General features: G+C 41.2%; 2 protein-coding genes and 2 long non-coding RNA genes across 4 annotated transcripts; 2 read left to right on the top strand and 2 right to left on the bottom strand.

The window, feature by feature from the left end:
• The first annotated feature begins 99 nt into the window (after positions 1-99).
• On the top strand, positions 100-562 carry LOC128218938 (uncharacterized). The gene is made up of 2 exons (XR_008258513.1): positions 100-149; positions 291-562. It is a non-coding gene; the product is annotated as an uncharacterized LOC128218938 (long non-coding RNA).
• Positions 563-772: 210 nt separating this feature from the next.
• Positions 773-1,722, bottom strand: LOC128219564 (uncharacterized). Its single transcript, XR_008258582.1, has 4 exons — positions 1,693-1,722; positions 1,471-1,506; positions 1,107-1,198; positions 773-792 (listed from the first exon to the last, which is right to left on the bottom strand). It is a non-coding gene; the product is annotated as an uncharacterized LOC128219564 (long non-coding RNA).
• A 450-nt stretch (positions 1,723-2,172) lies between these two features.
• Positions 2,173-2,993, bottom strand: LOC128220138 (uncharacterized). Its single transcript, XM_052928409.1, has 2 exons — positions 2,570-2,993; positions 2,173-2,210 (listed from the first exon to the last, which is right to left on the bottom strand). The coding sequence occupies exons 1-2, from the start codon at positions 2,991-2,993 to the stop codon at positions 2,173-2,175; spliced, it is 462 nt and encodes a 153-aa protein (XP_052784369.1).
• Positions 2,994-9,759: 6,766 nt separating this feature from the next.
• LOC128220133 (coagulation factor V-like) lies at positions 9,760-10,551 on the top strand. Its single transcript, XM_052928403.1, has one exon. It carries the CDS (start codon positions 9,760-9,762, stop codon positions 10,549-10,551), a length of 792 nt encoding a protein of 263 aa, XP_052784363.1.
• Positions 10,552-24,500: the final 13,949 nt, after the last annotated feature.

The raw sequence follows: 24,500 nt of genomic DNA, 5'->3' as shown, positions 1-24,500 counted from the left end.
ATGCTTGTTCGCGTTACATGTTGACGCCGTACAGAGTCTCTGATACACTGGTGAAAACCAGATTCAACAGAGCCCACTGCCGTTGGAGGGTTGTTATAGAAAGAACATTTGGTAGATGGAAGAGAAGATTCTCCGTCATGTGCAAGAAGGTCTGTTTGATAGATTAATTTAGGTTATGTAATAATGCTATATATCTTAAAAAAATGATATAAAAAAGGATATATATATAAGCTCGAAGCTTTGCCTATATATGTTAAGTTATTCAATTTGTTTTATATATTATACTCTAGGTAAGGAAGACACCCGCTCAAGCATGTAGAGAGATTGTCGCTTGCGCAGTATTGCATAACATTGCCATGTTGTTTGGTGAACCTGACGTTGATGACGGCGATGTGGATGAACTTCCACTTATACCCTATGTTGGTGGTGAAAATGGATTTGCCATCCGTGACCATATTGCGCAGGCCTATTTTGGATAGGAACATTTCCTATTGGAAGGAAGCATGCAGCTGGTGCTATGTTGTTGTTTTGATGTAACAAAGTAAAGTTTATGTTACGTGTTCTATGCATTTCTGTTAACTGATCCACTTACCCTATTCGTCACAAACTAATGGAATTATGTCCATGTCATCCTTCCCCTTCAACTCTATCTGCAAAGCTTTAAACAGCTTCCTTTTCTCCCTAGACGTTGCGATCTTTTCCCTCAAAAGCTCCATCTCCAGCTCAACTTTTTTATTTTGTCCTTCGAACCATTCCAGTTGAGCTCTCTGCACCTTTTCCTGCAGAGATGTTCTGCAAGGATAACATGTTAATGAAAAAAAAACATTAATTAAAATTTAAAATTATTGTATCTAATAACTAAATAAAACAACATTTGCAGCGTTGCCCATCTATTGCTTATTCAGCTTGTATTTGAAACCAAGGTTATTGAAGGTAGTATCATCTTCATATCTAGACGAAAACATTCAATGCGATAAATACAATGTTATTATGTCTATTCACGTCTTGTTGCATAAATATACAGCTACATATTTCATTCCAGAGTTCAAATAAGTTAGTATTCCATTTTAAAGTTAACAATTCCTTATATGTATAAAATTTCTTACTTCATTTTTTTCACTTGCTGATTACTCGAGGATTGCATTCTACTTTGGAATTCCTTGCCGGTGGACTGGCTTCCTCTGTCTAATTCTATCGTCTGATATGAGAAAGCAAATTAAGATATAGAATTAATACACATTGGATAGAATTATTGTTTTGTTTTACAAGTCATGATTTTGGCTTCGTATGTGTGTACCTTACTTTCAATGTAATAAAATATATATCTTGCAGCTGAGTTTGACAGTAAGTTATAACCCTAAATAACACCCATTTAATTATATATTTTATATTAGAATTTGTTTCCTCCTTCAGCCTCTAAATCCATTAACATTTTTAATACAGCCTAGAAAATAATTTTAAATTTCTTACGTCCAAATCGAACACTGCACGTCTCTCTGCTTCTGACTGTAAATGTATAAAGCATACATCGAAGTGTACTATTTAAGAATAGGGTGTGATTACATGTTCACTCTTTAATGATCAATTGTTGATATATAATTCAATTTTAATTGCTAAAAATTAAGGTATTTAATTCATAAATGTATACATTATATCAACATGATAATTTACAATTGAATAAAATAAACATACATCTGATTCTGGTATGACTTGAATAACCACATCACTATTTGGCAGCTCATCGACCTTTAATTCTGAAAATATATGTTATGTTTATTTTTTAAAGTTACATCGATGATAGATGAAACAAAGTTAAATTGAAAGGATAAAATAAAATCCATTGCATCTAATGTGCTGTATCGAAGCAGTTCAATACTAATAACCGTCTCAAAATTTGGATTTTATTTATACAATGGGTTATGGTGACCCCATGTCAGGGCCTCAAATATCAAGGGAAGGCACTGTCATGAAATATAGAATTGCTTGATTATAATTTTAAATAAATAAATTAATAGATCTAAACAAAATGATATAAATGCTTGCAAAAGATACATTTAACATGTATCACATTTATTTGTTTACAACTGTTTGTGATTTAATGATTATTTCATCGTGTTAAAAGTTTGTGACATTCGAATTTTAATAACATAAACCGGTTAAACCATTCTACAATCAAGTGGCACATGAATCATGACAGAAGTTGGCAAGCGCTGGAAGAAAAAATCGCTTTACTGGATAATATTTGAAGCTGCGACACGTAGCATGTATTTGCAAAGGTATGAACTTATGTCATGGACAATTGACTATGGTAAATTATCATGACATCTTTTCATTATTCAAGGATTTGTCATATTCACACTCCACATGGAAACAAAATGGAGGTAGGAATTCCATTTTCTATTTTTAGAACATGTCGAGTTCATTTGTGTATCTTTTTAGCAGACGGAAATATTTTAATAAGCATTTGATAGTGTAGAAATATATCTGTAAATAAACATGATACTTAATGAATTAAGTAGTACTTGATGTTTAAATCTATAAATAAACAATGAATTAAGAAGTCTTATACCCTTCTCTGCTGCAATTGTGGTTTCTAGCCCACCAGGAATCCCACTGAAGCCTGGGTCTGCCTTATTGATGTTAATAAGGCGGAGCACCTCCTCGGGCGGTTTTTCAGATGGTGGTCCACCCCCTGTTCCCTTCAAATGCTTTCTTTGTTGCATTTCTGTTGACTTTGCAACCCGGTTCAAGTTGTGAAATTTGTTTCTCACATCTTTTCCTGTTCTTATCCCAACTCCAGCAAGTGAAACAGCACTTCCAATACAATCCCACATCTTTTGTTTCGCATCTTGTGATACCTTTGCGTTATTTAATTTGTCCTTTACTTTTTCATATTCAGTTATGAGAATTTCCCTCTCATATGCACTAAAGTTGCAAGCTCTTTTCTTATTTTTTTCTGACAATGACAAAGTGTTGTCTGCTTGGGCAGCCATTATGTTTTTTTCAATGCATTGTGGGTAATACTTTATGCATTTAAATGCATTGTGGGAAAAAGCAAATGCATTATGGGTCAACCCCATTATACATTTGTCGCTTAAAATTTAGCGATATCGCTAAACTTCCTAGCGATATCGTTAAATAGTTTAACGATTATTAGTTAGCGATAGCGATAACAATAGTCTGAACAATCGGAATTTTAACAATTTGTTAGCAAGCGATACATAAAAAATGTAGCGATTGTTAATTTGACGATTCGCTAACTTTTAGCGACTTTCTGAACAATCGGGCCATTGTGTGTCAACATTTACTATGAGCTACTATTAGTCCAGTCATATTGTGAGAAAATTGTGCACATTGGATTAAAATCTTGAAACTTGGTATACATGCAGAAAATGTGAATATGATTTAAAAAAGCTCAGGACCCACTTTGGATTCATCCAATATGGCCGCCAAAATCCAAGACGGCTGCCATTACCCTAATTGTGTTAATATATTGTTGCGGTACTGTGGTCAATGTACTGCGACCGCAATTAAGCCATTATTTAGTGATTTTTAATGACTTTTAAGATGTTGAAAGTGAATCTTTTAAAATTCATACAAATATTCCTCGATAAAAGGTTTTTTGTTGCCATAGCAACCATGATTTCCTTCAAAATGATTAATTTACCGATTTTAAGAGAAAAGAAAACTTTTTTGATGCTTCTTATAAATTCATGTTTGAAAATTAACATTAATTGAATATGTTGCAGTAGTGCTGCTTTTTTAAACTTAATTTCGTGTAAAGAAGACCAAGACATCCAAGATGGCATTCAAGATGGCCGCCATAAATATCTATTTGAGCATTGTTTTATCAATGCGTGTATGTTAATAGAAAAGGGTAAAATGTTTCAATGTTTGGTAATGTACATTATGTTTCCTAAATTATCATTCCGAACTGACTACCTCAAAGTCAAGTTCAAGGCCATATCAAGGTCAAAGTACAAAAAATCTACAAAATTTGAATTTCTGTATAACTTTCTAGCAATTGAGCTAATGCAAATTAATTTGTACTCAATATATAAAGCCGTAATTGAAAATTGAATATTCCTTTATACTTCGTTACTATTTATGAAATCGTTAACATTATTTAATTAACTACGGGGGTTATGGTTAGGGTAAGGATCGAATCAGAACACATCAAATATGGCACCAAATTAAATATGGCCACCTTATCAAATATTGCCACCAAATCAAATATTGCCATCATATGGCATTGAGTACTAGGCTTTATTATAGCGCTGGGTTTGGTCGGCCCTGCATTGGGTTTATGGTTGCCAAAATGTGTAGCACACAGGTTTATTTGCCTCTGATTGAGCAAAATGGTCGTCAAAATGTGGTTTGTCCAACACTAAAAAGATTTATTAAGAGCAGCACACGGGTTTCTGGCTCTAAACGGGCTAAATAATTGCCAATATGTGGAACTACGTACTAAGAATGCTTATATACATCTTCACATAAGCTTGTTTTAAGATTTAAATTGGCTTTACTGTTGCCAAAATGTGGACAATAAAGCACTGCACATTCTTAAATAGAGCTACGTTTGTTTGGCACTAAATTGGGTTCATGTTTCCATATATGATGTTCTTAACCTTAATAAGAGCTCCACGAAAGTATTTAGAGCTCTGATAAAGTTTTATGGTTGCCAAAATTGTTGTATTTGAAACTGGATATACATATTGAGAGCTGCACATATGTTTGTTTGTCTCTGAACTGGGTTAGGTTGTCAAGATGTCGTCGTCTATTTGAAAATTGGAAGGCTTACTAAGAGATGCCAATGGTTGTCAAAATGTGGTTAAGCTGGCGCTGATAAGGCTGAAGTCGAGCTGCATGTGCTTTTGTTTAGCTCTAAATGGGATTCATGGATGCCAAAGTGTGGCCTGTTTGGCACTGAGTTGGCTTTGTTAGAATTGCACATGGGTTTGTTTCACTCTGAATGTGCTGTATGGTGGCTAATATATAGTTTATTTGCGGCACTAAGTACAATTTATTATAGCTGAATAGTTGTTTGTTGGACTCTAAATTTGCTGTATGGTTACCAAACTGTGTTATTTGACACTGATTAGGTTTATTAAGAGCTGTGCACAAGTGTATTTGTTTGGATTTAAATGAAGTTTATGGTTAACTCAACATGGGGTTTTGGGTACTGAGTAGTCTAATTTAGAAATGCACATGTGCACTGGGTTAGTTGGCACATATTAAGCTTCATTAGAGCTACACATCAAATTTGGCTCTAAATTGGCTCCATGGCTCCCAAAAGTGGTCTTGTTGGCACTAAGTAGCTTTATTAGAAGTCTGCACATGGGTTTGGCTCTAGATGGGCTTCATAGCTACCATATGTAATATGATTGCTACTGATCAGGCTTTAATAGAGCTGTTTGTTTTGGTTTTAATTGGCTTTATGGTAATAAAGTGGTCTATCTGGCATTGAGTAAACTTGATTATAGCTGCTTATGTGTGGATTTTATCTCTGTTTGGGCTGTAACACGGAATATCATGATACCAAGTAGGCTTTATCAGAAAAGCACATGTGTTTGCTGGTTCTGAAATGGGATTATGGTTGACAAAAAGAAGTTATTTGTCACTGATAACGCTTCATTAGAGTTGCCCATGGGTTTGATTCGCTCCGAATGGTTGTCAAAATGTGGTCAAAAAGTTTTGCTCTGAATGGGCTTCATTGTTGCCTAAATGTGGTCCATTTGTTACCAAGGCGGCTGCATATACGATTTCTTTACACTAAAATGATCTAAAATGTAAAAAAAAATGATTTAAAATGTATCAAAACAATTATGTATTGTAAAATCGATAGAGCGCCATAGAGCCATCGTATTATTTTAGTTGCAATATGAACTTTCAAAAGGTGCTTTGGACACACAGTGTACGTAAAGGAGGAAATCTTGAGCTCTTATATGGTTTGAGGTACTCAGTGGACTAATAGAAACACATTTTGCTTTCTAAATACTGATTAGACCTGGGCATAAATATTCTTGTTGTTTTTTGTACATTATGGTGAAAAAGCACTGGATAGACTTGAAAAGTGATATTCTCTGCTGGTGGATTAGCTTATTTGAAACGCAAATAAATATTTGTTTATGCAGCTTGTTAAGCAGTGTATGGGCTAATTTAGGGACACATTATGGCTAACGTTACTTGTGTGTTGGAAAGAGGTAAACACAATTCATTTTGTTATTTGGTGTGTGTTTTTATAATGTTTGACATTCAAAAAAGATTTTGACCTTTTGAAATGCTTATTTTTGCATGTCAAAGCAAAGTACATTATAAAACATCTACCATCTGTTCATATATATATATATTGCATCCAAACAGTGTTACATGATAACCTCGGAAAGAGCACTTTTATGGAGATTGCCTTCGATAGTATTTATTTGGAGAAGCTCTAGTTGCTTGGAGCTTGCGTACTATATAAAAAACGTTCATTGATTGGGTAAATTGAGGTAAATTGTGATAGACAAAAATAGATAATTTTATACAATTGCCAATTTTGACAGACCCTTGTGTGAGCAAACAAAACTTAATAAACCAAAAGAGACAAAAAAGACAGAAAACCTTGATATTTTTCTGATTATTTGTAGTGACCTTGACCTGGACATTGAATATGTCAGTTATTTAGGTCATTTTATTTTGATACTAGCTCAATTATCAATAAGACGCTTACATAAATAGCAAGTTTGCAACCACCCTTGGTATGTTTTAATGCTTGAAATGTTGGCTTATCCAAAAAAATATGAAAATATTGCTAAAATATGACTTTGAAAAGGATATCTATATGGGAAAAATAAATGCTTGGGTATTTTTCATATTCTGACCTTGAAACGATCATTACGTTGGCCTTAAACTGGTCAATGCTGTATAAACATTTAGGGTCCATAATGAAAGAAGTAGTAGCCATGTGAATATTTGACTGTGTCTAATAAAAGAAAATTAACATATTTATACATAATGTTTTTACTAAAATTGAAATTTTATGGCGGCCATTTCGGATGCCATCTTGGATTTCTCAGCCCACACCACGGCACAAATATTTCTGCCATCACTTGCATACATACACTACAACCGAACATTTTGGTGTATACAATTGCTTGTCTCATGCACTTTAAATAATAAATTATTGACTGTCACTCTACTATCATTTTTAGTCATTTTAAATGATTATTATAAGCATGAGATTAAAAAGCTTTTCGTTTCTATGGATTTTTCACAGAAAAATTAAAGAACATCAAGAAGTTTACAGGTTTGGGTAGATTAACTGGCGGACAAATTTGACTTTTAGGGGAAAATGGTTGCCATGGCAACAAAAAGCTAATTCTGTATGAAAAAATGTTTTTGTTTTATAAAGTTCTTTCGTAAGATTTAATGAAAAAGTAAATACTATGTAAATTATGTATTTACTGAGGTCATGTCACAATTTATTTACTAATAGTATTCCTCTTTACAATATTAAAGGTCATGGCGGCCATTTTGGATTTTGGCAGCCATCTTGGACAAAATTGAGATGGGTCCTGAGCTTTTATTAACCTGAACATTCATATGTATCATTTGGCAAAGTTTCATAATTTTAACCCAAAGTGCACAATTTGGTGTAATTTTGTCACGATATGACTGGACTATATCATAAGTCTGGGCAATTAAAGTATATGATTAATATGATATTCATGTATAGCTTGTTCAATGGTTAAATGCTTATTTCGAAAACAATGAATCGTTAAAACAATGAGTGGTACATTAAATTAATAAAAAAACAATGCAATGGCGTTTTACACCTGGACAAGAAATGATCAACAGTTGAAACAAACAGTATGTCTTAATAATTGAAATCCAATCATTGGAAGTTGTAATTGTTTGCGACTGTTTGCTGCTGGATTGGGCTTATTTGTAATGTTAAATGATTGACTGTATCTAAGCTCGTGTGCATGCTATCCATTAATGTTTGTGGTATTCGGTACAATATATGAATTTAATTCCGATGGATAGGACGAATATACATGCAAGTTAAATAGTGTAGCACCCGAGTGTACGGAATCAGCGCCAGCAAATACTCAATACTCGTTGTGTTTAATCCGGTATTCATTGTCATCAAGAGTGACCACAGTGAGGTTATATCCAGGCACGATACAGAACAACTTAAGCCCGTCCCTTACATTGGCCTTGAAATCCAGGCACGGTACAGAACTTCTTGAGCCCGTCCCTTACATGGGCCTCGACATACACAGGCACGATACAGAACTAAATGAGCCCGTCCCTTACATGGGCCTCGACATACACAGGCACGATACAGAACTAAATAAGCCCGTCCCTTACATGGGCCTCGACATACACAGGCATGATACAGAACTAAATGAGCCCGTCCCTTACATGGGCCTCGACATACACAGGCACGATACAGAACTAAATGAGCCCGTCCCTTACATGGGCCTCGACATACACAGGCACGATACAGAACTAAATGAGCCCGTAACTTACATGGGCCTCGACATACACAGGCACGATACAGAACTACATGAGCCCGTCCCTTACATGGGCCTCGACATACACAGGCACGATACAGAACTAAATGAGACCGTCCCTTACACGGGCCTCGACATACACAGGCACGATACAGAACTAAATGAGCCCGTCCCTTACACGGGCCTCGACATACCCAGGCACGATACAGAACTAAATGAGCCCGTCCCTTACACGGGCCTCGACATACACAGGCACGATACAGAACTAAATGAGCCCGTCCCTTACACGGGCCTCGACATACCCAGGCACGATACAGAACTACATGAGCCCGTCCATTACACGGGCCTCGACATACACAGGCACGATACAGAACTAAATGAGCCCGTCCCTTACATTGGCCTCGTCATACACAGGCACGATACAGAACTACATGAGCCCGTCCCTTACACGGGCCTCGACATACCCAGGCACGATACAGAACTACATGAGCCCGTCCCTTACATGGGCCTCGACATACCCAGGCACGATACAGAGCTAAATGAGCCCGTCCCTTACATGGGCCTCGACATATCCAGGCACGGTACAGAACTACATGAGCCCGTCCCTTACATTAGCCTCGACATACACAGGCACCATACAGAACTACATGAGCCCGTCCATTACACAGGCCTCGACATACCCAAGCACGAAACAGAACTACATGAGCCCGTCCCTTACATTAGCCTCGACATACACAGGCACCATACAGAACTACATGAGCCCGTCCATTACACGGGCCTCGACATACCCAGGCACGATACAGAACTACATGAGCCCGTCCCTTACACGGGCCTCGACATATCAAGGCACGATACAGAACTACATGAGCCCGTCCCTTACACGGGCCTCGACATATCAAGGCACGATACAGAACTACATAAGCCCGTCCCTTACACGGGCCTCGACATACCAAGGCCGATAACAGAACTACATGAGCCCGTCCCTTACACGGGCCTCGACATACCCAGGCACGATACAGAACTACATGAGCCCGTCCCTTACACGGGCCTCGACATACCTAAGCACGATACAGAACTACATGAGCCCGTCCCTTACACGGGCCTCGACATACCAAGGTACGATACAGAACTATATGAGCCCGTCCCTTACACGAGCTTCGACATATCCAGGCATGCTACAGAACTACATTAGCCCGTCCCTTACACGGGCCTCGACATATCCAGGCACGGTACAGAACTACATGAGCCCGTCCCTTACATGGGCCTCGACATACCCAGGCACGCTACAGAACTACATGAGCCCGTCCCTTACACGGGCCTCGACATATCCAGGCACGCTAGAGAACTACATGAGCCCGTCCTTTATATTGGCCTCGACATACACAGGCACCATACAGAACTAAATGAGCCCGTCCATTACACGGGCCTCGACATACCCAGGCACGCTACAGAACTACATGAGCCCGTCCCTTACACGGGCCTCGACATATCCAACACGCTACAGAACTACATGAGCCCGTCCCTTACACGGGCCTCGACATATCCAGGCACTCTACAGAACTACATGAGCCCGTCCCTTACATTGGCCTCGACATACACAGGCACCATACAGAACTACATGAGCCCGTCCATTACACGGGCCTCGACATACCCAGGCACGATACAGAACTACATAAGCCCGTCCCTTACACGGGCCTCGACATACCCAGGCACGGTACAGAACTACATGAGCCCGTCCCTTACATTGGCCTCGACATACACAGGCACCATACAGAACTACATGAGACCGTCCATTACACGGGCCTCGACATACCCAGGCACGATACAGAACTACATTAGCCCGTCCCTTACACGGGCCTCGACATATCCAGGCACGGTACAGAACTACATGAGCCCGTCCCTTACATGGGCCTCGACATACACAGGCACGCTACAGAACTACATGAGCCCGTCCATTACACGGGCCTCGACATATCCAGGCACGCTACAGAACTACATGAGCCCGTCCTTTATATTGGCCTCGACATACACAGGCACCATACAGAACTAAATGAGCCCGTCCATTACACGGGCCTCGACATACCCAGGCACGCTACAGAACTACATGAGCCCGTCCCTAACACGGGCCTCGACATATCCAACACGCTACAGAACTACATGAGCCCGTCCCTTACACGGGCCTCGACATATCCAGGCACTCTACAGAACTACATGAGCCCGTCCCTTACATTGGCCTCGACATACACAGGCACCATACAGAACTACATGAGCCCGTCCATTACACGGGCCTCGACATACCCAGGCACGATACAGAACTACATAAGCCCGTCCCTTACATGGGCCTCGACATACCCAGGCACGCTACAGAACTACATGAGCCCGTCTCTTACACGGGCATCGACATATCCAGGCACGCTACAGAACTACATGAGCCCGTCCTTTATATTGGCCTCGACATACACAGGCACCATACAGAACTAAATGAGCCCGTCCATTACACGGGCCTCGACATACCCAGGCACGCTACAGAACTACATGAGCCCGTCCCTTACATGGGCCTCGACATATCCAGGCACGCTACAGAACTACATGAGCCCGTCCCTTACACGGGCCTCGACATATCCAGGCACTCTACAGAACTACATGAGCCCGTCCCTTACATTGGCCTCGACATACACAGGCACGATACAGAACTACATGAGCCCGTCCATTACACGGGCCTCGACATACCCAGGCACGATACAGAACTACATAAGCCCGTCCCTTACACGGGCCTCGACATACCCAGGCATGGTACAGAACTACATGAGCCCGTCCCTTACACGGGCCTCGACATACCAAGGCCGGATACAGAACTACATGAGCCCGTCCCTTACACGGGCCTCGACATACCCAGGCACGATACAGAACTACATGAGCCCGTCCCTTACACGGGCCTCGACATATCCAGGCACTCTACAGAACTACATGAGCCCGTCCCTTACATTGGCCTCGACATACACAGGCACCATACAGAACTACATGAGCCCGTCCATTACACGGGCCTCGACATACCCAGGCACGATACAGAACTACATAAGCCCGTCCCTTACACGGGCCTCGACATACCCAGGCATGGTACAGAACTACATGAGCCCGTCCCTTACACGGGCCTCGACATACCAAGGCCGGATACAGAACTACATGAGCCCGTCCCTTACACGGGCCTCGACATACCCAGGCACGATACAGAACTACATGAGCCCGTCCATTACACGGGTCTCGACATACCCAAGCACGATACAGAACTACATGAGCCCGTCCATTACACGGGCCTCGACATACCCAGGCACGATACAGAACTACATGAGCCCGTCCCTTACACGGGCTTCGACATATCAAGGCACGATACAGAACTACATAAGCCCGTCCCTTACACAGGCCTCGACATACCCAGGCACCATACAGAACTACATGAGCCCGTCCCTTACACGGGCCTCGACATACCAAGGCCGGATACAGAACTACATGAGCCCGTCCCTTACACGGGCCTCGACATACCCAGGCACGATACAGAACTATATGAGCCCGTCCCTTACACGGGCCTCGACATACCCAAGCACGATACAGAACTACTTGAGCCCGTCCCTTACACTGGCCTCGACATATCAAGGCACGATACAGAACTACATGAGCCCGTCCCTTACACTGGCCTCGACATATCAAGGCACGATACAGAACTACTTGAGCCCGTCCCTTACACGGGCCTCGACATATCAAGGCACGATACAGAACTACATGAGCCCGTCCCTTACACGGGCCTCTACATACCCAAGCACGATACAGAACAACTTGAGCCCGTCCCTTACACTGGCCTCGACATACCAAGGCACGATACAGAACTATATGAGCCCGTCCCTTACACGGGCTTCGACATATCCAGGCACGCTACAGAACTACATGAGCCCGTCCCTTACACGGGCCTCGACATATCCAGGCACGGTACAGAACTACATGAGCCCATCCCTTACATGGGCCTCGACATACCCAGGCACGCTACAGAACTACATGAGCCCGTCTCTTACACGGGCCTCGACATATCCAGGCACGGTACAGAACTACATGAGCCCGTCCCTTACATTGGCCTCGACATACACAGGCACCATACAGAACTAAATGAGCCCGTCCATTACACGGGCCTCGACATACCCAGGCACGATACAGAACTACATGATCCCGTCCCTTACATGGGCCTCGACATACACAGGTACGATACAGAACTAAATGAGCCCGTCCCTTACATGGGCCTCGACATACACAAGCACGATACAGAACTACATGAGCCGTCCCTTACATTGGCCTCGACATACACAGGCACGATACAGAACTACATGAGCACGTCCATTTCACGGGCCTCGACATACCCAGGCACGAAACAGAACTACATGAGCCCGTCCCTTACACGGGCATCGACATATCCAGGCACGATACAGAACTACATAAGCCCGTCCCTTACACGGGCCTCGACATACCAAGGCACGCTACAGAACAACATGAGCCCGTCCCTTACACGGGCCTCGACATACCCAGGCACGATACAGAACTACATGAGCCCGTCCATTACATGCGCCTTGACATACACAGGCACGATACAGAACTTAATGAGCCCGTCCCTTACATGGGCCTCGACATACAAAGGCACGATACAGAACTACATGAGCCCGTCCCTTACATTGGCCTCGACATACAAAGGCACGATACAGAACTACATGAGCCCGTCCATTACACGGGCCTCGACATACCCAGGCACGATACAGAACTACATGAGCCCGTCCCTTACACGGGCCTCGACATATCAAGGCACGATACAGAACTACATAAGCCCGTCCCTTACACGGGCCTCGACATACCCAGGCACGGTACAAAACTACATGAGCCCGTCCCTTACACGGGCCTCGACATACCAAGGCCGGATACAGAACTACATGAGCCCGTCCCTTACACGGGCCTCGACATATCCAGGCACGATACAGAACTACATGAGCCCGTCCCTTACACGGGCCTCGACATACCAAGGCACGATACAGAACTATATTAGCCCGTCCCTTACACTGGCTTCGACATATCCAGGCACGCTACAGAACTACATGAGCCCGTCCCTAACACGGGCCTCGACATATCCAGGCACGGTACAGAACTACATGAGCCCGTCCCTTACATGGGCCTCGACATACACAGGCACCATACAGAACTACATGAGCCCGTCCATTACATGGGCCTCGACATACCCAGGCACGATACAGAACTACATAAGCCCGTCCCTTACACGGGCCTCGACATACCCAGGCATGGTACAGAACTACATGAGCCCGTCCCTTACACGGGCCTCGACATACCAAGGCCGGATACAGAACTACATGAGCCCGTCCCTTACACGGGCCTCGACATACCCAGGCACGATACAGAACTACATGAGCCCGTCCCTTACACGGGCCTCGACATACCCAGGCACGATACAGAACTACATGAGCCCGTCCCTAACACGGGCCTCGACATACCCAAGCACGATACAGAACTACATGAGCCCATCGCTTACACGGGCCTCGACATACCAAGGCACGATACAGAACTATATGAGCCCGTCCCTTACACGGGCTTCGACATATCCAGGCATGGTACAGAACTACATGAGCCCGTCCCTTACATGGGCCTCTACATATCCAGGCACGGTACAGAACTACATGAGCCCGTCCCTTACACGGGCCTCGACATACCCAGGCACGATTCAGAACTACATGAGCCCGTCCCTTACACGGGCCTCGACATACCCAAGCACGATACAGAACTACATGAGCCCGTCCCTTACATGGGCCTCGACATACCAAGGCCGGATACAGAACTTCATGAGCCCGTCCCTTACACGGGCCTGGACATATCCAGGCACGATACAGAACTACATGAGCCCGTCCCTTACACGGGCCTCGACATACCCAAGCACGATACAGAACTACATGAGCCCGTCCCTTACACGGGCCTCGACATACCAAGGCACGATACAGAACTATATGAGCCCGTCCCTTACACGGGCTTCGACATATCCAGGCACGCTACAGAACTACATGAGCCCGTCCCTTACACGGGCCTCGACATATCCAGGCACGGTACAGAACTACATGAGCCCGTCCCTTACATGGGCCTCGACATACCCAGGCACGCTACAGAACTACATGAGCCCGTTCCTTACACGGGCCTCGACATATCCAGGCACGCTACAGAACTACAAGAGCCCGTCCCTTACATTGGCCTGGACATACACAGGCACCATACAGAACTACATGAGCCCGTCCATTACACGGGCCTCGACATACCCAGGCACGATACAGAACTACATAAGCCCGTCCCTTACACGGGCCTCGACATACCCAGGCATGGTACAGAACTACATGAGCCCGTCCCTTACACGGGCCTCGACATACCAAGGCCGGATACAGAACTACATAAGCCCGTCCCTTACACGGGCCTCGACATACCCAGGCACGATACAGAACTACATGAGCCCGTCCCTTACACGGGCCTCGACATACCCAGGCACGATACAGAACTACATGAGCCCGTCCCTAACACGGGCCTCGACATACCCAAGCACGATACAGAACTACATGAGCCCATCCCTTACACGGGCCTCGACATACCAAGGCACGATACAGAACTATATGAGCCCGTCCCTTACACGGGCTTCGACATATCCAGGCATGGTACAGAACTACATGAGCCCGTCCCTTACATGGGCCTCTACATATCCAGGCACGGTACAGAACTACATGAGCCCGTCCCTTACATGGGCCTCGACATACCCATGCACGCTACAGAACTACATGAGCCCGTCCCTGACACGGGCCTCGACATACCCAGACACGATTCAGAACTACATGAGCCCGTCCCTTACACGGGCCTCGACATACCCAAGCACGATACAGAACTACATGAGCCCATCCCTTACACGGGCCTCGACATACCCAGGCACGATACAGAACTATATGAGCCCGTCCCTTACACGGGCTTCGACATATCCAGGCATGGTACAGAACTACATGAGCCCGTCCCTTACATGGGCCTCGACATATCCAGGCACGGTACAGAACTACATGAGCCCGTCCCTTACATGGGCCTCGACATACCCAGGTACGCTACAGAACTACATGAGCCCGTCCCTTACACGGGCCTCGACATATCCAGGCACGATACAGCACTACATGAGCCCGTCCCTAACATGGGCCTCGACATAACCGGGCACGATACAGAACAACATGAGCCCGTCCCTTACACGGGCCTCGACATATATCTGCACGATACAGAACTACATGAGCCCGTCCCTTAGATGGGCCTCGACACAAGATTGTAGATTCGTATTAAATATTAAACAACAAATAAGGATTAATTTTATTATTTAATTATAAGGCAAATATTATAACATTAACAAAATATATGAGCAAGAAATCATAAAAGCATGGCAAACTGAAGTTAAAAAGTAAGTAATCATTCGTGAACGTTTCAAGCAAATATTATCAAAGGAATAAAATATATGAGCACACAAAAAAGCAAGACAGACACACGTCGAGAACAGACCTACTCCAGAATGTTTATCAAAATTCATACAGAAACACGATGAGGAATCGAGCACATGCATTCACGAATATTATGAAGAAGGTACGTTCAAATTCAAAACGATAAATGTGAAATGATACTCTTTAATCATCTTTACAAATAGTGTACACGGCATGCTCATCATACAGACATTTTAATCGATGTGTGATTTTGACGTAATTTGCGTCATTAAGTCTTTGAAGTCGGACAGACTTCTTGACTGTCAATTCGCGAATTTTCCTTTTTCAATATGTATCAGAAAAAAATGCACTTTTTGTTAAGCAAGCACATCTGCTCAACTGTCTTGATTATAACTACGGCTCGATTCTCCATCATTACAAAATACATCAGCAAATGATAGACTGACGTTCAGAAAAGTATTTCTATATGCATGTCATGTACCATATTTCATTTAAAAAGAGTAACGATAAAAGCATACTTTGAAGTAAAATAGTTTTGTAAAAAGATATAACAATCTTAGAGATTTAGTCTTTTTCTCAAAAACAATCAATATTTGGCTAATATTCACTTTCGATAAACATTCAGAATAACTATTAAGTTGCTTCTTTAATACGGCTTTTCATATGACAAGAACGAAAACTCTTAAATTGCACGTGTATTTTGCGGTTTCGGTTGAATTATCTATTTTCCATGAAGAATTGCGTCTGAAAGATATAACCCATGTTCGTCCAGATCAAACATATCCAAACCTTTAGAGACCATTGACCATCAGTATGCTCTCAGTTTGAACTCAAAACGCACATATAGGTTAGACTGTTTCTTTAAAAAGAAGGTTTCCTACGCAGTAAGCTTCTCTTGTGGCGGATCTGTGGTCTAGTGGTAACATACTTTACTATCAATCCAGGGGTCGCAGGTTCGATTCCCCGTCGCATCACTAAAAAATACTAATCGTCTTCCGGGAGGGACGTTAAATGGGGGTCCCGTGTGACAGTGCTATACACTGGTGCACGTTAAAGAAGCAGGGTAGCTCTAACCAGGGTTACAATCTGTCTGTGCACTATACTCCAAAAACCTAAAATGACTAACAATCCTAATGGAGCTTATAAATAAGCTTACCCCCCCCCCCCCTCCTACACCCCGAGTAAGCTCCTTTGACGATAATATGCGATCTCAGCCGTATGGAAATCGCTTGCCTTCAGCTAGAAATATGAAATTCAAAAAATATTCAAATCATATATTTGTGATTGGAAGTGTTTTTTTCCTACTTATCCAAATGTGTTTGCGACTGAAATACAGTACTTTTTTTATTTCCGAGGGATTCGACAGAATTGTAATGTTTCTTCCATTATTGATTTTTTCTTCCATTTGCCTCGCAATAAGACACATTTTTTTAAGTTCAGAATTAAAACATCTTCATTTAGATGAACACACCAAAAGTGATTGAAACTTTGTTTATGGTCTAATATTTAAAAATATTGCTTGACCAACGTTTCGACTTGTGTTTGCTCGCTTATCGGCATACATGTAAGTCATGGAGAGTGTGCTTATCAGCTTCTGTCTCCAGGTTTTCAATATAAATATATAACAAATCATATCAACCTAAAGAGCAAACAAAGCTACATGAAGAATTTACACAGAAATTACATTATAAACGTGCATGCTATCAATCTTTCTCCACAGAAAAAGACATGTATCCCCCAACAATAAATCACGCTTTCTTAGATTGTTCGTGCTTATATGACAGAGTTGTTATGCCATTGCAAATGTTCCATTGCAAATGCTTATTGCCCTTCATAAACCTCGTATGTAGGTTCGTAGTAAACTCAGTTTCTGCTGCTTATCCATCCTATTTATTGTTATTACCTAATTTTATTCTGTTTTACTCGTACGCTACATTTTTCCTCGACCAAACTCCACAGAACAATTGCTATGGCCTTATGCAAGGCTGTATCTATTAGTGTAAGTGTTATTTGGCATTATTTCTGTTTGTATGTCTTCTTTCTGTATGAATATAAACATTAAATAAAAGCAAGTTTTTTTGGCCTGAAAAGACAACATATTGGTATTACTTTGAGGGTCGGTGTCAGCGCCACTGGCAGCAAATTTGTGTTATATTATCCACTATGTCGACTTTTTAATGTGGATGAAATCGTCTCAATTATTTCCTGAGTTTAAACTCTTATATATATATATAAATACTTGGTGAAAATGTTGATGTGCTTAATGTTACGGACAAGTTCGTTCGTGTGGTAAATTATTTCATATATAAAAGAGTTTGCCTAGTGTACCTTTACACATAGCAGATTTATTTATTTCTTTTCTTCGTGTAATCATGATAAAACGACAGCGTTTTCCAGTTTTTGGCGAATCCTTTCTTGGTAAAGTTCGATTGTTGCTTTTACCTCAGTTACTTAAGAAATAAGCTCGTTTTACATCAAAATAGAGGTAAGAAAAGTATAAATAATGATAAAGGCAAATTAGAAGTAAAACATGGGCATCAAACTAACACATTCAGTATTACCGCAGGATTGCAAAACATGTCATTTATTCTATGCAACTGAATGCATTGTGCATCTGTTGTGACTTCACAAAAGTACTAGTACTATATGTTGACCAAGCTGCGTTACATTTATATACGTACGGCTATATGTTGACCAAGCTGCTTTACATTTATATACGTACTGCTATATGTTGACCAAGCTGCGTTACATTTATATACGTACTGCTATATGTTGACCAAGCTGCTTTACATTTATATACGTACGGCTATATGTTGACCAAGCTGCTTTACATTTATATACGTACTGCTATATGTTGACCAAGCTGCGTTACATTTATATACGTACTGCTATATGTTGACCAAGCTGCTTTACATTTATATACGTACTTCTATATGTTGACCAAGCTGCGTAACATTTATATACGTACGGCTATGTGTTGACCAAGCTGCGTTACATTTATATACGTACGGCTATGTGTTGACCAAGCTGCGTTACATTTATATACGTACGGCTATATGTTGACCAAGCTGCGTTACATTTATAAACGTACGGCTATATGTTGACCAAGCTGCTTTACATTTATATACGTACTGCTATATTTTGACCAAGCTGCGTTACATTTATATACGTACTGCTATATGTTGACCAAGCTGCATACCAAGCTGCTTTACATTTATATACGTACGGCTGTGTGTTGACCAAGCTGCGTTACATTTATATACGTACGGCTATATGTTGACCAAGCTGCGTTACATTTATAAACGTACGGCTATATGTTGACCAAGCTGCTTTACATTTATATACGTACTGCTATATTTTGACCAAGCTGCGTTACATTTATATACGTACGGCTATATGTTGACCAAGCTGCGTTACATTTATATACGTACGGCTATATGTTGACCAAGCTGCGTTACATTTATATACGTACGGCTATATGTTGACCAAGCTGCGTTACATTTATATACGTACTGCTATATGTTGATCAAGCTGCTTTACATTTATATACGTACTGCTATATGTTGACCAAGCTGCGTTACATTTATATACGTACTGCTATATGTTGACCAAGCTGCGTTACATTTATATACGTACGGCTATATGTTGACCAAGCTGCGTTACATTTATATACGTACTGCTATATGTTGACCAAGCTGCGTTACATTTATATACGTACTGCTATATGTTGACCAAGCTGCTTTACATTTATATACGTACGGCTATATGTTGACCAAGCTGCTTTACATTTATATACGTACTGCTATATGTTGACCAAGCTGCGTTACATTTATATACGTACTGCTATATGTTGACCAAGCTGCTTTACATTTATATACGTACGGCTATATGTTGACCAAGCTGCGTAACATTTATATACGTACGGCTATGTGTTGACCAAGCTGCGTTACATTTATATACGTACGGCTATGTGTTGACCAAGCTGCGTTACATTTATATACGTACGGCTATATGTTGACCAAGCTGCGTTACATTTATAAACGTACGGCTATATGTTGACCAAGCTGCTTTACATTTATATACGTACTGCTATATTTTGACCAAGCTGCGTTACATTTATATACGTACGGCTATATGTTGACCAAGCTGCGTTACATTTATATACGTACGGCTATATGTTGACCAAGCTGCGTTACATTTATATACGTACGGCTATATGTTGACCAAGCTGCGTTACATTTATATACGTACGGCTATATGTTGACCAAGCTGCGTTACATTTATATACGTACTGCTATATGTTGACCAAGCTGCTTTACATTTATATACGTACTGCTATATGTTGACCAAGCTGCGTTACATTTATATACGTACTGCTATATGTTGACCAAGCTGCGTTACATTTATATACGTACTGCTATATGTTGACCAAGCTGCGTTACATTTATATACGTACTGCTATATGTTGACCAAGCTGCGTTACATTTATATACGTACTGCTATATGTTGACCAAGCTGCTTTACATTTATATACGTACTGCTATATGTTGACCAAGCTGCGTTACATTTATAAACGTACTGCTATATGTTGACCAAGCTGCGTTACATTTATATACGTACGGCTATATGTTGACCAAGCTGCTTTACATTTATATACGTACGGCTATATGTTGACCAAGCTGCGTTACATTTATATACGTACTGCTATATGTTGACCAAGCTGCGTTACATTTATATACGTACTGCTATATGTTGACCAAGCTGCGTTACATTTATATACGTACTGCTATATGTTGACCAAGCTGCATTACATTTATATACGTACGGCTATATGTTGACCAAGCTGCGTTACATTTATATACGTACGGCTATATGTTGACCAAGCTGCGTTACATTTATATACGTACTGCTATATGTTGACCAAGCTGCGTTACATTTATATACGTACTGCTATATGTTGACCAAGCTGCGTTACATTTATATACGTACTGCTATAGGTTGACCAAGCTGCGTTACATTTATATACGTACTGCTATAGGTTGACCAAGCTGCGTTACATTTATATACGTACTGCTATATGTTGACCAAGCTGCGTTACATTTATATACGTACGGCTATATGTTGACCAAGCTGCGTTACATTTATTTACGTACTGCTATATGTTGACCAAGCTGCGTTACATTTATATACGTACTGCTATATGTTGACCAAGCTGCGTTACATTTATATACGTACTGCTATATGTTGACCAAGCTGCGTACCAAGCTGCTTTACATTTATATACGTACGGCTGTGTGTTGACCAAGCTGCGTTACATTTATATACGTACGGCTGTGTGTTGACCAAGCTGCGTTACATTTATAAACGTACGGCTATATGTTGACCAAGCTGCGTTACATTTATATACGTACGGCTATATGTTGACCAAGCTGCGTTACATTTATAAACGTACGGCTATATGTTGACCAAGCTGCGTTACATTTATATACGTACGGCTATATGTTGACCAAGCTGCGTTACATTTATATACGTACTGCTATATGTTGACCAAGCTGCTTTACATTTATATACGTACTGCTATATGTTGACCAAGCTGCGTTACATTTATATACGTACGGCTATATGTTGACCAAGCTGCGTTACATTTATATACGTACGGCTATGTGTTGACCAAGCTGCGTTACATTTATATACGTACGGCTATATGTTGACCAAGCTGCGTTACATTTATATACGTACGGCTATATGTTGACCAAGCTGCTTTACATTTATATACGTACTGCTATATTTTGACCAAGCTGCGTTACATTTATATACGTACGGCTATATGTTGACCAAGCTGCGTTACATTTATATACGTACGGCTATATGTTGACCAAGCTGCGTTACATTTATATACGTACGGCTATATGTTGACCAAGCTGCGTTACATTTATATACGTACTGCTATATGTTGACCAAGCTGCTTTACATTTATATACGTACTGCTATATGTTGACCAAGCTGCGTTACATTTATATACGTACTGCTATATGTTGACCAAGCTGCGTTACATTTATATACGTACTGCTATATGTTGACCAAGCTGCGTTACATTTATATACGTACTGCTATATGTTGACCAAGCTGCGTTACATTTATATACGTACTGCTATATGTTGACCAAGCTGCTTTACATTTATATACGTACTGCTATATGTTGACCAAGCTGCGTTACATTTATAAACGTACTGCTATATGTTGACCAAGCTGCGTTACATTTATATACGTACGGCTATATGTTGACCAAGCTGCTTTACATTTATATACGTACGGCTATATGTTGACCAAGCTGCGTTACATTTATATACGTACTGCTATATGTTGACCAAGCTGCGTTACATTTATATACGTACTGCTATATGTTGACCAAGCTGCTTTACATTTATATACGTACTGCTATATGTTGACCAAGCTGCGTTACATTTATATACGTACTGCTATATGTTGACCAAGCTGCGTTACATTTATATACGTACGGCTATATGTTGACCAAGCTGCGTTACATTTATATACGTACGGCTATATGTTGACCAAGCTGCGTTACATTCATATACGTACTGCTATATGTTGACCAAGCTGCGTTACATTTATATACGTACTGCTATATGTTGACCAAGCTGCGTTACATTTAAATACGTACTGCTATAGGTTGACCAAGCTGCGTTACATTTATATACGTACTGCTATATGTTGACCAAGCTGCGTTACATTTATATACGTACTGCTATATGTTGACCAAGCTGCGTTACATTTATATACGTACGGCTATATGTTGACCAAGCTGCGTTACATTTATATACGTACTGCTATATGTTGACCAAGCTGCGTTACATTTATATACGTACTGCTATATGTTGACCAAGCTGCGTTACATTTATATACGTACTGCTATATGTTGACCAAGCTGCGTACCAAGCTGCTTTACATTTATATACGTACGGCTGTGTGTTGACCAAGCTGCGTTACATTTATATACGTACTGCTATATGTTGACCAAGCTGCGTTACATTTATATACGTACGGCTGTGTGTTGACCAAGCTGCGTTACATTTATAAACGTACGGCTATATGTTGACCAAGCTGCGTTACATTTATATACGTACGGCTATATGTTGACCAAGCTGCGTTACATTTATATACGTACGGCTATATGTTGACCAAGCTGCGTTACATTTATATACGTACGGCTATATGTTGACCAAGCTGCGTTACATTTATATACGTACTGCTATATGTTGACCAAGCTGCGTTACATTTATATACGTACTGCTATATGTTGACCAAGCTGCGTTACATTTATATACGTACTGCTATAGGTTGACCAAGCTGCGTTACATTTATATACGTACTGCTATAGGTTGACCAAGCTGCGTTACATTTATATACGTACTGCTATATGTTGACCAAGCTGCGTTACATTTATATACGTACGGCTATATGTTGACCAAGCTGCGTTACATTTATATACGTACTGCTATATGTTGACCAAGCTGCGTTACATTTATATACGTACTGCTATATGTTGACCAAGCTGCGTTACATTTATATACGTACTGCTATATGTTGACCAAGCTGCGTACCAAGCTGCTTTACATTTATATACGTACGGCTGTGTGTTGACCAAGCTGCGTTACATTTATATACGTACGGCTATATGTTGACCAAGCTGCTTTACATTTATATACGTACGGCTGTGTGTTGACCAAGCTGCGTTACATTTATAAACGTACGGCTATATGTTGACCAAGCTGCGTTACATTTATATACGTACGGCTATATGTTGACCAAGCTGCGTTACATTTATAAACGTACGGCTATATGTTGACCTAGCTGCGTTTCATTTATATACGTACTGCTGTGTGTTGACCAAGCTGCGTTACATTTATATACGTACTGCTATATGTTGACCAAGCTGCGTTACATTTATATACGTACGGCTATATGTTGACCAAGCTGCGTACCAAGCTGCGTTACATTTATATACGTACGGCTGTGTGTTGACCAAGCTGCGTTACATTTATATACGTACGGCTATATGTTGACCAAGCTGCTTTACATTTATATACGTACGGCTATATGTTGACCAAGCTGCTTTACATTTATATACGTACGGCTTTATGTTGACCAAGCTGCGTACCAAGCTGCGTTACATTTATATACGTACGGCTGTGTGTTGACCAAGCTGCGTTACATTCATATACGTACTGCGCTTTTCCCGTTGCTTTGGTAACACGCAGACAGGCAAACGTTCGAACTCTTACTAAATACGAACTCATTTAAAGTATGTTAAAATGGAAATGCAAGTGGTTTACTGGTGTACTGACTATGCAACAACTATCTACTTTGCCTATTCTAGAATATTGTGATAAAACCCTTTTTTGAAATTCACCAGCAAGAGTTAGTATTGTGTTGA

The sequence above is a fragment of the Mya arenaria genome, chromosome 15 (assembly GCF_026914265.1).
Source record: "Mya arenaria isolate MELC-2E11 chromosome 15, ASM2691426v1".
NCBI classification, from domain to species: Eukaryota; Metazoa; Mollusca; class Bivalvia; order Myida; family Myidae; genus Mya; species Mya arenaria.
The sequence above is the reverse complement of the archived record's forward strand: the minus strand, read 5'-3'. Positions and strand labels throughout refer to the sequence as shown.

What these genes read in the sequence shown, in the direction of transcription:
- LOC128220133 (XM_052928403.1), top strand. Translation starts at nt 9,760, where the DNA reads ATGGGCCTCGACATACCCAGGCACGCTACAGAACTACATGAGCCCGTC.
- LOC128220138 (XM_052928409.1), bottom strand. Translation starts at nt 2,993, where the DNA reads ATGGCTGCCCAAGCAGACAACACTTTGTCATTGTCAGAAAAAAATAAG. An exon ending in CACAATTGCAGCAGAGAAGG is followed by an intron (nt 2,211 to 2,569) that starts GTATAAGACTTC and finishes TTTTTCTTCCAG; the next exon opens with CGCTTGCCAACTTCTGTCAT.